Source organism: Schistocerca nitens, chromosome 1 (assembly GCF_023898315.1).
Source record: "Schistocerca nitens isolate TAMUIC-IGC-003100 chromosome 1, iqSchNite1.1, whole genome shotgun sequence".
In the NCBI taxonomy this organism is placed as follows: domain Eukaryota; kingdom Metazoa; phylum Arthropoda; class Insecta; order Orthoptera; family Acrididae; genus Schistocerca; species Schistocerca nitens.
In genome coordinates this window covers 38814375-38830147 of record NC_064614.1, presented here as the reverse complement: position 1 = coordinate 38830147, position 15773 = coordinate 38814375, and the positions used below count along the sequence as shown (strand labels likewise).

Genomic DNA, 15773 nt, shown 5'->3' with positions numbered 1-15773 from the left:
AAAAAAGACCAGAATGGGCCAGAAGACGTGGCAAAGTAATTTTTTTACACGACAATGCACCTGCACACAAAGCAAAACTGGTTCAGGATACAATCAAAACACTTGGCTGGGAGCTGCTACCCCACCCGCCGTATTCACCAGACTTGGCCTCTTCTGACTACCATCTGTTTTCATCAATTGGACACACATTGGCTGAGGAACACTTCGATTCCTACAAAGAAGTCGAAAATTGGGTGTCTGATTGGTTTGCTTCTAAATACGAACATTTCTATTGGCATGGTGTTCACCAATTGCCAGAAAGATGGTCAAAATGTATAGAAAGCAATGGCCAGTACATTGAATAAAATGTTTTTACTTTTCAATTCAAAATTAGTGTTTCATTTTCACAAAAAAACTCTCATTTCATACCGGTACACCTGGTAAGTGGTTTAATCCAAAACCGTCGCCCAATGTGGCGATGACTGAAATAAGACTTGCACTTGGCGGCCAAACTTGCCCAGATGGGGCCTCCTGGCCTACGATGCTGTACACTCATTTCATTTCATTTTTTCATTGTGCTTAAGCTCACAGCAGGAATTGTCTTTCTTTACTTAAATAGTTAATTATTTAGTGGAATGCTTGAATATAAGGATTACTACTTCAATTATTTTTTGTTTGTAACTGGATGCTCTGTACCATGCAGGTTTTAGATTAACACTAAGTGGATATACAATTAACATTTTAACAAGCCTCTTTGGTAAAGGCAGACACACACTATCTCAGTTTTACCCATAGTATCTAAATCTCTAAAGAAGACATACTCTGATACATTGAAGAGCTTCATAATACTGGTACATTGTGCCTACGATCAAAAATCAGCTACCCATAAGAAATATCATTTTGATTTTAGAGAGAGCAGATATTAGATATGATGGACATTAAAATACGAGGGTTGATTGAAAAGTAATGCCTCCACCTTCGTAACTCTTTAACAGTTGGCATCATTGGTATGTGGCAGGTACTGACTTGTTCCGTAGCCTCTTCTCTACAGCTCCAGTTGGCGGGAAGCCTTAGCATTGAATGGTTGCGTTGTAACAGTGTAAAGTATGGAACCCTGTGCAGACGGTCAGTCAATGCAATTTAAGCAACGTGCAGTCATTGAATTTTTGACAGCAGAAGGTGTCACCCCAAAGGAGATTCATCAGAGAATGAAAGCAGTTTATGGCAATTGTTTTGATGTGAGTACTGTGCGTCGTTGGGCGAGTAAGTTAAAAGATGTTGAGGCGGGAACATCTGACCTGCGTGACAACCACTGAGTTTCACAAGCAAAATGCTGACAGATTGATTCAGGATGATCGTCATATCACTCAGAGAAATAGCAAGCAAAATCGGCATTTCACAAGAACGTGTGGGGACAAATTATTCCTTTGCTTGGCTATCTGAAAATCTGTGCACGATGGGTACCCCGGATGCTGACTCCTGAAATGAAAGTGCACAGACTTGAAATTTGGCAGGAACTCCTGTCGCATTATGAGAATGAACGTGACGCCTTTCTCCTTTCAATCATGGGATATCATTTTGCTTCTGATGAAGACGTTGAGAGAACTGTGAGACTGTGGTTGCGGAAAGAGAGTTTCGACTTCTTCCGTGACGGGTTCAGGAAATTTGTTCATCGTTTGCAGAAATGTATTCGATTGGCTGTTGATTATGTGGAAAAGTGAACATTGGTAATTAAAGATCACATCCTAACGATTATTTCTGCATCTGATTTATTAAAATATTCTCATCCAAGCCCAATTAACAAAGATGGAGGCACTACTTTTCATTCAACCCTCGTACATAGGGCTTGAATTAATCTTCATGTTCACTTAGTTTGATTTCGTTTCTTACAGTCTTTCTTCTCTCTTTTGCAGGAGCGCCACATGTGGAAGCATACGGGTGAGAAGTTAACAGCTTATTCAGAGTCCAAGATGTCATATGATACTTCACTTGCACCTAATCAGAAGAGTTCAAAGTCCACAGATAAGTGTTACTGCTGCAAATGGTGTGGTGCAGCCTTCCGTCGCATTGTCAGTCTCCGAAAACATGTAGGAACCCACAGCAAACATTTACATACTTGTGAACAATGCGGTAAGTGTGTTACAGGCAATGTAAATTACTGTTTGTATTGCTACCATATTGTTCTGATAATGAAGTGGAATAGATATGACTGACGTTCAACAGTGTTTCATTTTTGATCACTATTCAGTGATGTAGAGGTCTCACCTTTGTAGGCTCTTTTCCCTAGAGTTCGTTTGTTGTGTTGCACTGCATTGATTTTCAGTTCCAATTTTAATTTATTATTTTACTTCCAGGCATTGCTTATTTATTTCCATACACTGCCTCCTTCTTTTCCACTTCATTTCAACAATTTGTGGTCATTATCTTAATGCTGTTCTGGTGTTAAACATGGCATTAAAAAGGAAATGTAACAAAAATCATCCATGGCATCATCAGGAAGCATCAGTGACATTCAGAAAGGTTAGGCAGCCTATCTTCCAAAGTACCAGTGCTTAACAGTCCAGTCTGTGCAGCAGGTACATGACACTTTGTGAGCACATGCGCGTTGAGCATGAGGCTGCAATTAGTTGCAGCACCTACTTCCTTTCTTGTGCTGCAATCCGCATTACCGAGTATCCTTGCTTCTCTTACTTTCCTTCCCATGGTGACAGTCTTTGATGTGTGGTGAGCACAGGCCCCCAAGCTGTTGTGGCATCTACTTCCTTTTGTATCTGCGATCCCCCATCTCCAACTATGCTTGCTTCTGTACTTTTCTTCCCATGGAGGCAGTCTTGGATGCTGGCCCAGCTGTGTGTCTAGATTTGTTTCTTTTACATCTTTATCTATTTACTCTAAATCAGTTTTTCAGTTAAAGTAATTTTTCGTTCTCTCTCTCTCTCTCTCTCTTTCTCTCTCTCTCTCTCTCTCTCTCTCTCTCTCTCTCTCTCTCTCTCTCTCTTTTTTTTCCCCTGTAGTGTGGACTGACAGGGAAAGGACACCTTAAATAGCACCAACTGCATATAGCATTACAGATCCTCTGCACACTACAGGGTGATTCAAAAATAAATGAGAGGTTTCAGTTGATGATTACAGACAAACAATGAAAGATAGAAACACATTGTGCATGTTACTGGATAGAGGAAGGTTCAGAGTTTTATGTTCACACACACTGTACCAAATGCTCAACATGAGCGACAAGCATTGCTCAAGAAACATTAGAACTGTAGTCCATTTCATTCTGCACACAAATCAAGAATCAACACATCCCTGTTTATTGATTAGACAACTTCAGCCATTAGATTTCTCAGCTCTTGAAGTTTAGCTGCCATAGATGGAACAAAGACTCTGTTGTTTATCTACTCCTACAGAAAAAATTGCAAGATGTTAGATTATGTGACCTGGGAGTCCAATAGCAATGAACAAGGTCTTGCTGTGTGCACCCTTTGCAATCCAAAGTTGTGTGATGGTGTTCTTAGTGTAATGCTGCACCTTAGAATGAAAGTAAGTTGGGGTGCCATCATGGATTAAAATGAAATCGTTGGAATCTTCATGAAGTTGAGGAAATGATCAATTTTGCAGCATGTCCAGATAACATTCCTGTCACAGTTTCATCTGCAAAAAATGATGGGTCCATAACTTGGTGTGTTTACTTTGCCCAATAGATGAAACATCAGTGTGTCCAAAATGATGAGTCATTCGGAAAAAGTATCCTGTACCGTATCCTGGAAAAATGAAATGCAAAATTCTTACCATCTGTAATGATCACTGGGATGTAACTGCTACAGTAACTTCAATTTGTAAATGCTTCTTATGCAGGCATTGTTTCAGAACAACCACACCATTGTTTGAGGAAGTTGAAGTCGCTGGCCCACTTATCTTGTGAACTTCTGAGGACTCCGTGTGAATGCATCTCAGATACGTTCAACATTTTCATCAGACTTGTGTGGTCAACCAGTGCTCTTCACTTTACAAATGCAACTAACTTCCAAGAATTTTGTATGCCAGTTCTTGTTGAATCGATGACTGAATGCACTTCGCACTTTAATGGATTAACTTCATGCAAATTTCAATACACGAAATGATTTCTCTTGTGATGTAGTCACTATGTTGCTACAGAAAATAAACAGTGCAGCTGTATCAAAACTTTGAACCTTCCTCTATCCAGTGACATGCACATTGTGTATCTATCTTTTATAGTTTGTGTGTAATAAATCTGTTTTTCTTTTTGAATCACCCAATGTAACTATGTAGGTTCATTTATGCACCTAAAAGTCAATACTGTAATCAATCCAATATGGTCGTGGTGTTTTATATCCTTTCAGTAGAACCCCCTGACATCATAGTGATCACACTTGTGATGCCTCAGCTGCTAACTCCACATGCTTGCCAAGGAGTAGATGCCAAGCTTCTTCAGACACCAGGACTCTTGGCAACAGCCGTCGTGCCAGATGACCCTTGCTGTGGCTGGGTGTCACATGTGGGGAAAGTCCTTGACATCATAAGTTTCAGACATTAAACACATCAGACTACATCAGTATAATGGCCTTACTGATTTGGCTGTCTCAACTGATATGCATAGACAGTGGACAGTTAACAAATCAACTGCTTTCCCTACCCTGGCTACACAAATGGGAGATGGACAAGCCATAAGACTGACAATAAAACAATTTATTCAATGTCTTCTGTGGACTAGAACAGATGGAGATAATTTTGTAATGACCCAGTCATTATTATTTACGGAACAGGCAAAAATAAATTTGCAGAGGTAGATGCATTGGAAAACAAGTGGAATATGTTGCTCTCAATTAGTCTCCTCCGCTGTGCAGTCTCGAGCACTTCTGGCATGGTGGTGCAGTGGTTAGCACACTGGACTCGCATTCAGGACAACGATGGTTCAATCCTGCGTCCAACTAACCTGATTTAGGTTTTCCGTAATTTCCCCAAATCGCTCCAGGCAGATGCCGGGATGGTTCCTTTGAAAGGGCATGGCTGACTTCCCTCCCCGTCCTTCCCTAATCTGATGAGATCAATGACCTCACTGTTTGGTCTCTTCCCCAAAACAATCTAACCTAACCAATTTCTGGCATGTGGAAGACTGGGTGACATAGCAGTGACTATTACTCCACATAAACCTTGGAATCTAGTACAGGAGTTATCTGTCAGGTCACTTTACACTCCAGACAGATGAGGAGCTATGAGCTAGTATAGAATGGTGAGGCATACATTTTGTCAGACAGGTCCAAAAATAACTAAATAGGTGCAGATGCTTTCATCTTAGCTTTTCAAGGGGATGTCCTCCCCAATAAAAGTTAAGGTTATGGTGTATAGGATTGATGTGGAACGTTATGTTCCACTATCCTTGAGATATTTTCTATGCTTAAGTTTTGGACACATCACCCAGCTGCACAGCAGATGCAAAATGCAGAAACTGTGGAAGATCACTTCATGAAGGTCGTCGGCCTTGCAAAAATTGCTTTTGTGTGTAAACTGTGTGGTATGCTACCTCCATGTTCATTGGTTTGCCCTTTATTTAAAAAAGGAAAGAAAATCGAAGCATATAAAACACTGAACCTCTTTCATATGCTGAGACACGGAAAAAATATGGACACATGCACACAGTAGACATGATGACAAATTTTGCAAAAGTCACAGCTCTTGCCCACCTACTTCAACCTTTTCAGCACCTAATCTACCAAGTGCTGTAAACCAAGAACTTGCAAACAAAACAAAAATTATGTGCAAGAGAAATTTCCACCCTTTTTGACTTACAATCTTTCAGAGCCAGCCAGAGCCTCTCAATGGATATAACAGGAGACATTTCGTATGCCTCGAACTGGAGAAGAGAGGAAGACCCACTCCACAGCTTCTTCCAAAACATAGCTTGCACACAAATACTAATCAGTGGTTAAAAGGGACTAAGACATTGGGCCGAAGAAGTGTCTGATCAAGTCCTTACCCAGACCTATAATCTGAAAAATTCCATGATGAGAAACAACAAAAAAGAGAAAAAGAAGGGAAAAAGGGCAAAACAAAGAATTAATGTCATTTAAGATGGAACCAGAATTCTCCTTGACAGTAGAAGAATCTACGGAAACAATGCCAACCACACAGGAAACATTGGAACAATCTGTAGATTGGCATATATCGCCTTCATCTCCGCTAACAACATCAATACCTTTGCTGTGATTTTACAATAGACTTGCAAGGGTTCTATCACCACATGGAAGAAATTCAGTACATAATCGCAAACTATCCCATAATAAATATTAATAAACAAGGCTGAAGATTTTTAGAAGACCATCTTCTTACTCCTAGAGGATGTAAGGTATATGGCAAAAATAGAATAAACATGGAATAACCATCCAGAGGTGTTTGCATACTAGTCATATCAAATACAGTCAGTGAACAAATACCTGTAAACACTGTACTGGAAGCAATAGCCATTAGAGGACAACTGAGCATAATGATGGCACTCTGTAATGTCTATATTCCTGTGTCTTAGAAATTTCCTGCAGAGATATGCAAGATCTAATTATATAGTTACTCCCACCTTTCATGTTACTGGTAGATTTTAATACCTGTAATCCCATATGGGACAGCATGATAAAGATTAGCGGAGGGCAACTATTAGAGAGAGACTCTTCTCAGACCTAAATCACTGCCTAATGAATTAGAGTCTTTCAGCACCGATCACTAGTTCTATTCTGCAATGTGCAGGCTTAACCACACATTTATGATCCAACTGTGAATGCTCGCAATGATCTTCGCAGTAGTGACCATTACCTGTTTTTTTGTATTGATCCCAAATTTACCTCCCACCCATAGTTTACCGCTTTGGTTACTGCAGAGAGCCAGTTGGAATTCTTTCACCACTACTGAAGTGCATATTACAATAAAAACGAAGGAAGGGGTTGGCCAGAGTAGTACAAGACACGATGGACATGATCATCCAAGCTGTGAATATAGCAGTACCATTCTCTTCAGGTCCTGTTAGATGGCAACCTGTTCCATGGTGGCACAGAGATATCACAGATGCCATCAGAGAACAACAAGGGCTCTACAATGACGTAGGCAACACCCTCTACCGAAAATTTAATTTTATTCTAAAGACCAAGGGCAAAAGCATATTACTTGGTGAAAAAAAAGAAGAAAGAATGCTGGGAACAGTATGTTTCTTTTATGATAGTACATACTCTAGCTGCAAAGGTGTGGTCCAAATTATGGCAGATTAATGGCTTTCATGACACTAAAAGCATTCAGAGAATTGGTGATTGACAGAAAATTAAACCAGTTCCTCTGACATTGGTGAGCTTTCAATGAGATATTGTCCAGAAATGTTGGCATCTGAGAATTAACGTCCCAATTTCATTAATCATCAACTTTTAACAGAATGTGGGAAATAACATTTTAAGCTGTACGTGTAGGATACACTCTTGCAATTTCGCACTTTATGCATGATAAATGTACATAACAGCCACCAAAAGAAGTGTCTGGGACTTGCTTATTATCTAATAAAGGTTTATTATCTAATAAAAACTGCTGTTATAACTGGAACTGGAACTGGTAATTGTCTGGGAAGTAAGAACGTTTGTCTCAATTTCAGACTTCATACTCAATGTTTTTGAAAGCCTGTAGCTGTCATTCATTGTTTAAATAATGAAAAACAGCACTAGTTAAGTATTTTTTCAATCTTAGCATGACGCATTTTGAGAATTTTTTTCTCGTTGTCAAGTGCAAATTTGTACATACGTATTTTGTGTGTTATTCTACATCTCTTGCAATGAAGTCTCTTGAGGTTATCGGGTATTGTGCCTCCTCAGTTATGTGGAAAACCACACACGCAAACTCTCACTCACACTGTTTGTGTAACATCACAAAAAATACATACGTAAATACTGCACTTGACAACAACAATAAATTCTCGAAACATGATTTGCTGAGCGTGAAAAAAAGTTCATAACCACCACTGTGTTTAAACTAAAAACATTTGAGCCACGCAAAGTGAATGACGACGTCAACTAGCGCTACAAGTGGCCAAACACCGAAATATGCTAAATATGGTTCGACAAAGGTATCACAATGATCACAACAATCACAAAACTGCATTTGCACAGTAGAGACAATTTGGAAATGGTTGTGTTTGGTCATGATACGTTTATTGAAACAAACCTAGTTACTCCCATCAGCCAGCACACCAAGTAGAGCTAGGCAGCGTGGGAGATATGGCACAAATTGTTCCAAATTTTACACGTTTACTGGTTCAAATACGCTGAGTGGAGTCCCCTGGTGTCAAGAAACTTAACCTCATATTATTTTTAAACACTACTGGATGGCAAACATCCTACCAGCATCATTTTTTTTCCTCGAGGATTTTTTTTTTTTTTTTTTTTTTTTTTTTTTTTTTTTTTGGTAATGCATAAATCACGGGAAAATTATAAATTTGTTGACACAAATCGGGTGCAAATTAACATTGTGGACATACGGAATTTGACGGGAATGATGAAAAATGTCGTAAATGGCAGGAAAACGTTAATTCCAGGAATGTAATAGCCAGGTTATACTGTACTCTATGTCTTTCATCTCACCAAACCTGGCAACCTGCAATGTAGACAACATCCATGATCAAATGCTTCAACAGCTTGGTAGAAACAGAAAAAAACTCTGTTCCACAAATTTTCAACAAGATGTGGCAAGATAGAAAATTTCCCTCACAAGAGAGAGAGAGAGAGAGAGAGAGAGAGAGAGAGAGAGACCAAAACCAAGTCAAGAGACAAAGAATAGAAACAGCAACATCTGATCAACCTAACAAGTGACTTTGGAAAATTATTAGACCATATGGTTAATGTGTGTCTTTTTTGGTGTTTGGAATCAAGAAACCTCCTTCCTCAATTGCAGTATTGATTCTGAAGATCTCGAACTACCAAAGATCATCTCCTACGATTGGTGTTTGTGATTCAGTAGGCTTTTGTGCATCTCCTACATATGGTCACAGTAGTTTTCGATTTACACAAGGTGTTCTATATGATGTGGCAATGTCACATTTTATCAGCTTTGCATTAGTGGGATTTCCAAGGAAATTTACCATTCCTCATACAAATTTTTTAAACTCGTAGACTGTTTACAGGGTTGTCACAGGTTTTGGAAATCAGGGAATTTCAAACGCGCCAGGGAAATCAGGGAATTTCAAACACGCCAGGGAAATCAGGGAATTTCAAACATGCCAGGGAAATAAGGGAATTTTAAACATGCCAGGGAAATCAGGGAATTTTAAAACACGCCAGGGAAATCAGGGAATTACAAACATGCCAAGGAAATCAGGGGAATTTGGAAAAAAACACGGGAAAAATCTCGTTTTTGTCTCAGTAGCTGAAATAGTTTGTTTACTGAGGTGTAGTGCATCGCCACTAGCTGGATGCAGCTGAGTATGTGTGCCACTTCCCTACTCCCTCATTATTACTACTACTACTTCTCTCCTTCCTATCACTCCCCTTAGCTTGCAGTCATTGCTGCCATCACTTCTTGCCACTAGCCTAGCAGCTGCCGATGAGAGGCAGGGAGGCATGGGAAGTGGTTTGTTTGGATCTGATTTGAGACTGTAGACGTAGTGACCAGAGATGCGGTCATGTACGCGTGAGTTGTCTGAGTGATTGTGTGAATGTGTACACACACACTTTCTGACAAAAGCTATGGCTGAAAATTTAGTTGTGAGAATGTAATAGTCTTTTCTACGTGCCTGTCTGTCGCTCAGCAATTATCTTTAAGGTGAGTTGCTACCTATCCTCGTTATTATTGATTCTCTGAGTATTTGAACAAATTATCTCAAGGATTGATTACCGTGGTCTTATTTCATCAACTTGTTGTCTGTGGCTCGTGAATAGCTGGCCACACAAGTGGATTTCTGCAACGGGCCAAAACCGTAGTCGTTTCTGCGGGTATCTCTATTGGATCGGCCCTGCTGATCTGAAGCCATTTGGTTCCCACCAATGTGCAGGCCCTGCTCGTCAGATCTAGTCTCACCTATCTACCCCCTGGTGGGTGTGTTTGTGTGTGGCATAATGCAGCAGATTTTCATGGTTTATCCATGGACCCAGGGCTGTACACTATGTACTTCTATATTCCTCAAAAGGAAAAATCACAAAATACCTGTAAAATAATAGATATAACACAATGGGTAATAACTGACAATAACAAACATAACAGAACCAACATTTTATTGGTGGTCACCTACAGTGTTGCTTTATGCAGTTCTTCCCCACATTATAGGTTTCTTTCAAGAGGTCTAGTTTTTCCTGAGGTTGTTTCTGAAATTAGTGAAGTTATTCTAAATCTGTCTTGTGACCCCAAGGAAATGCATATTTTTGTCGCTAAATGTATTTCGTTTTATTGTAATAAAATAACATCAGTGGTCTTAATATAAAACATACCATTTGGCTTGCTTTCTCCATTTAAAAACAGTTCATTGCAAAATGTGTTGATGTTAGTACTGAAGATTTTTGCTCACATCAGGAAGCGCCTTCTGCTTGCAAGTTTTCTTTCAGATATTTCCTTGTTTGCACTATTGTTTCTTGTACCATAGCTACAAAGACAGATTGTCAACTTACCCTTGAGATTTCAAAATTTGTCAGGGACAAATGCTAAAACTTGTCTGGAAATCAGGAAAATGTGAGGGAATTTCGCTTGGGGAAACTTGTGGCAACCCTACTTTAGAGTCAGGGTGGGTTTGATCATTAGTAACAGATATGCACAGGAAAATGGAGTTCCACAAGGATCAATTGTAAGTGCCACACTATTGAAGTAAATGGCATAGTATACACAGCTGGGCATACAGTCACACAAGCATTATATGTCGATGATCTCTGCTTGTGGTATATACAAAAGGCACAAAAATGGATTACACTATAGATACTGTTTCGCACCAACCCAATTGCATGCTGTGCACTTTTGTAGAATGCGTTCTGCCCATCCTCATACAGAACTATATCTTGAAACCCAATTACTGGAAGTAGTGGACCAGTGCCATTTTCTAAGAGTTCTTTTTAATAATAAACTAATATTCCGACCATATGTACGACACCTCAAGACTTGCTGCATGAAGAACCTCAATATTCCCCATTCCTCACTAAGAGTGCCTTGGATGCGAATCGAAACAGTTTTATTGATATTTTATAAAGTCCTCATTTTATCATGTTTTGGACTATGAAAGCACTGTTTGTAGGTCAGCAGCACCGCTCACCATAAATACTAGGCCGCGTTCACCACAAAGGAGTCCATTCGGCTACTGGAGCTTTCTGAACAAGCCCAATTGATGGCCTTCTTGTAAAAATTGTACCATGTACCATGACCGAAAAGACAGTACCAACAAAATTTATTTAATCACACAATCACAACTAATCAAATGCCAAATCACCCTTTCATACAATTTTCTTTGACGATCTGGTGACTCGTGGCCTGCATTAGAACCAGACAACTGGCAGCAGTATAATAGGAAGACCTCAGATGTGAACTTAAACTTCCTCTGATTCTCTACATGCAATACTGTCAATAACAGACACCTCCGTGGTGTGTCACCAAACCAGTAGTAAGAATGAACCAAAGACAATATAACTCCCAATTTTTTGTGCCATGCATTTTATTCCGTCATCCAAGAGTATCCTTATTATAATCTCCTTCATATGGACAGCTCCAAACATAACAAACGAGTCGGCTACACATATACACAATTGGTATAGAGAATAATGTTCTCTGCCAAAAGAACGCAGTATTGATGTTGTGTAGTTAATAACCATAAATAGAGCCCTACAAAATATGACTTTCCATCAATAGAATTTGATTATATGCAGTGAATCCCTGAGTGTTTTGCTAACAATAGGCAAGTGCTATCGAAGACATCCGTTGATCCCTACCATCCATCACGTACTGTATGCCCTCCACAGTACTGGGGTATCACTCATTTTTCTCTGAACACTTTAGTCACATTGGCATTCCAATTAATGAGCTGACTGACAAACTAGCCAAAAAAACAATGGAGATGGAAACGTGCAAGTAGATATTCCAAGTGCTAACTTAAGGTCACACATTCAATGTCTTATCCTGAAGAAATGGGAAAGACAAATGACTAGACAGTACACAACCCAGTAAACTATTGGTCTGCAAACACACCACTAAAGTCTGTCATACTTTGTTAGAAAGCAGAATTGGACATACCAAAATAGCTTGTAAATTTCTACCACGACAAGATGATCCCCTGTAGCGCATCTGTGGAGAAACTTTAATATTATTGTTCACCATATCCTCAAAGACTGTACAGTTACCCAATGTCTGCAACATCAAACGGACCTAAGATGCTACCCATAAGAGTTTAGCAGATGATGAAAAAACTGTAAGGCATTTGCTACTCTTCCTATTAAGGAGTGGATATTACAGCAAGATTTAAAGACAACACTGTTATGTCAGCTTAGGGGGGCAGGGATTGGACGGTGTGCCTCTCACCGCCAATTTAGCCATAAGGCACCACCCAGACTGTTCGTTGCACCTTAACATGCCATAGACAGCAAAATCCCCCCTTCTCTCACTGTCTCTGAACATTTGATACTAACTTCATGTATTAGGTTGCCATTTTAGCTTTCACGCTGAGATTTTAGTTGTATTTTTGACAATTGAATTTGTTTAAGATAGTTACCCATTGTGTGCTTGGTAGGAAACATGGTTTATTACTGTTGAAAACACACACACACGCACACACGTGGGGGGGGGGGGGGGTGCCTTCAGACTCTTTATATTTACAATAACCATTGTTGTCTTATAAGTCGAACTGCCAAATATAAAAGGTGCTGGCCAGTAGAAATTTTCAGAAATTACTATAAATTGCTTAGTTTTCTGAGAGTTGCTTCAGAGACATATTCTCCAACCTCACCCTCACTCCACCGCCCCCTCACTCCACCGCCCCCTCCTCTCTCTCTCTCTCTCTCTCTCTCTCTCTCTCTCTCTCTCTGTGCCCATCTGGCTGTCTGTCTGTACCCCTACCAAAACACACACACACACACACACACACACACACACAGAAACTTTTAAAGACAAGAAATTTATCAACTTTCCCACTCGCTTGTTTGGTGCTTCACACTTATTTTGTTTAGTTACTAAACGTATATCCCACCAATAAAACAAAATGAGCTTGCACTTATTACTCCACTGTGGATGTTCTGGTAAATTTATTAATTGGTTGCAGATTTACTGAATTTTGTAAATTATATATCACATGCTCACTTCCTGCATCTTATAATGTTATAACAATATTTTATTTTTAATCCTTTTTGTGTAATTGATGACTTCAAATTTAAATTCCACAGGTAAAACATTTGCAACTAAAGAAGATCTAACCAACCACATTCGGAATCATTCTGGAGCCAAATCGTTGTTTTGTGGAGAATGTGGAAGGGTATTCATGGAAAGAGCTAAACTGAAAAATCATATCAAGGAACACCAGAAGCAGTGGCTGGGAATAATCACTAGGCTAGCACTTAACACCACAGACTCTTAAGGTTTACATTTCAGGTACATTTTGTGCAGGCTAGTTCTTGTGCTGAGCAATTGCTGCTAATTTCATATCTTTTTCATAGTCACCCAACACAAACTTTTCATTTCTCTTACCATCTCTTTCATTTACCAGAATAATGTGAGTATGACTATTCATTCTGCCTTCCTGCATTATTTATCAAATTGCACTGCATATATTTTTATGTTTTTGTATTTATACCCCTGAGGGTATCAATCCACTTACAAATGACTGTCCAGTATGTTCCAGAAGGCTATGTCATAAACCACTGGTGTTCCTTGGAGCAAATATTTTAAATAATTTGTAGTAAATCCTAAAGGATTACTGCCACTGAATTATTTGAGTGTAAGGAAATAAAAAGAACAACAAAACTAGGCAGCACTGTACTAAGGCTATACCTTGTATTTTAGCTTATAACCAATTGAACAAAATGAGCTGTCAGTTCACAAAGGCTTGTAAGAAAGCAGACTTTGGATACAGAGTTATTGTCTATTGTAAACCATAATGTGTGATCTGTGTACCTTGAAATTGACTCTTTATTTTTCTTTAGCATAGACTTTTCTTTCCCTCCGTATGTTGATGTTTGAGAGTGTAGCACATTGACTTCAGAATGGGGAGGTAATGACACTACCTAGTATTAAATACTGCCACTTATCCATAATACTATAGCAGGAGGATGAGAGGAGTTTTGCGTAAGTAACAGAAATTGGTATGCAGTGGGGTATTATGACATATCAAAATTGTGCCAAAACTTATACTTTTTGTTTTTAAGTCCAGTGTTTGACAAGCATCTAGCAAATGATTTCAAAACTGCATTATCTGCTGATTGGTTTGTCAGATAAATCAGAGGAAGTTAGAGAGTTGATTCAGAACTGCCAAAGATAGAATGATTTAAGAAATATTTACGTATTGTGCTGTTGTATTTTTCCACACAATGTCCACTAAGGGGCTCATCCCCTCAAATTGTGTGTGGCTCAAGATCGCATGTTCTGTAGAGTGCATTGCCTTGCAGAACTTGAACACTAATTGTGTATCTTGCAATGGATTTATAAATTTGGTTTTGAACTGTTTATGTGAAGAAAAAATTCCATCCCTCTCCTCAAACCACTGCTGTAACATACATTTGTCTGAAAATCTTTCACACTAGAATTTAGGTATGGTGCACATGTGGGGGGGGAGGGGGGGGGGGTAAAAAAAACCAACTGCACCTCTGTTTTGTATTGTTACATTTTTGTAATTGCTTTTAGTACAACCATTATGGGGGGTAAAAAAAAAAAACCAACTGCACCTCTGTTTTGTATTGTTACATTTTTGTAATTGCTTTTAGTACAACCATTATATGATAACAGCCATGTTCAGTCAGCCACTAATGATGCAGTTACCTGGCAGTAAGTTTCAAAATTACTCACACATACTGCATATTTCCCAAAAGTAATTACTAACTTACGTAACAATTTTGTTTCAAGTTTGTGATTGTGTATAATTTTGACATCTTTTCACTGAAACTGCTAAAAAATTGTATTAAATGTATTTTGGAAATGATCAGTGTGAAGACTTTTCTGATGTCTTATTACGTATTAGTCAACCACGGTATTATTGTACCTGAGAGTGATGGCATTTCGGTCGGCTTATCATGAGTCAACACATAACCGGCATTGGTAGTATAGGCACAACTGACCTGGAAATGTTAACAGGGCAATTTGTTTTCCGTAATCATCCTGTACTACTTTACTGCGCTGTAGCTGTGTGTTTCCAACAGTGGCAAAGTGCAATAATATCGTGGTCGAGTAGTGTAACAGCATTTATCAGTTTTAGAGTTCCTTTAATTATGCAGATACTTAATGTCAAAACATACCAACATTCATCTTTCCACATTTTGTCAATTAAAAACTCTTATTGCAATGAATTAATTACTATATTATGTTTAAAACTAGTTTGTTTTGATCCCCTTGCTAATTATCATTGGTATAAGCCATATGGCAACTAATTTTTGCATGATGTTTGTTTGACATTTTATATTGTTTTACCATGCCTGACATTGTATGTACCAGATACCTGAAAAGATTTTTAAGTGTTAAAACAATCAAAAGATTATAAACATTTGTAATGTTTAGGAAATGTACAGGTGTGATGTCCACCTGTCATTGAACAGTACTACATTATTTATGACATCTTTTCAAATTTCTAATGTTTCAAAGTAGGG

General features: G+C 38.8%; 1 protein-coding gene across 3 annotated transcripts in view; it reads left to right on the top strand.

Moving 5' to 3' along the window:
* The window catches only part of LOC126240858 (zinc finger protein 37-like), a 156087-nt gene extending 141278 nt beyond the window's left edge, over positions 1-14809 (top strand). For 2 of the 3 annotated variants that reach the window (XM_049947959.1, XM_049947958.1), the window contains exons 13-14: positions 1893-2109; positions 13365-14807. In XM_049947959.1, coding sequence (XP_049803916.1) covers positions 1893-2109; positions 13365-13555 — 408 coding nt within the window. In that variant the 3' untranslated portion in view covers positions 13556-14807. Of the gene's footprint in view, positions 1-1892; positions 2110-13364 lie in introns of all 3 variants that reach the window. The other variant, XM_049947960.1, reaches the window with a different exon arrangement.
* The last annotated feature ends 964 nt before the right edge of the window (positions 14810-15773 follow it).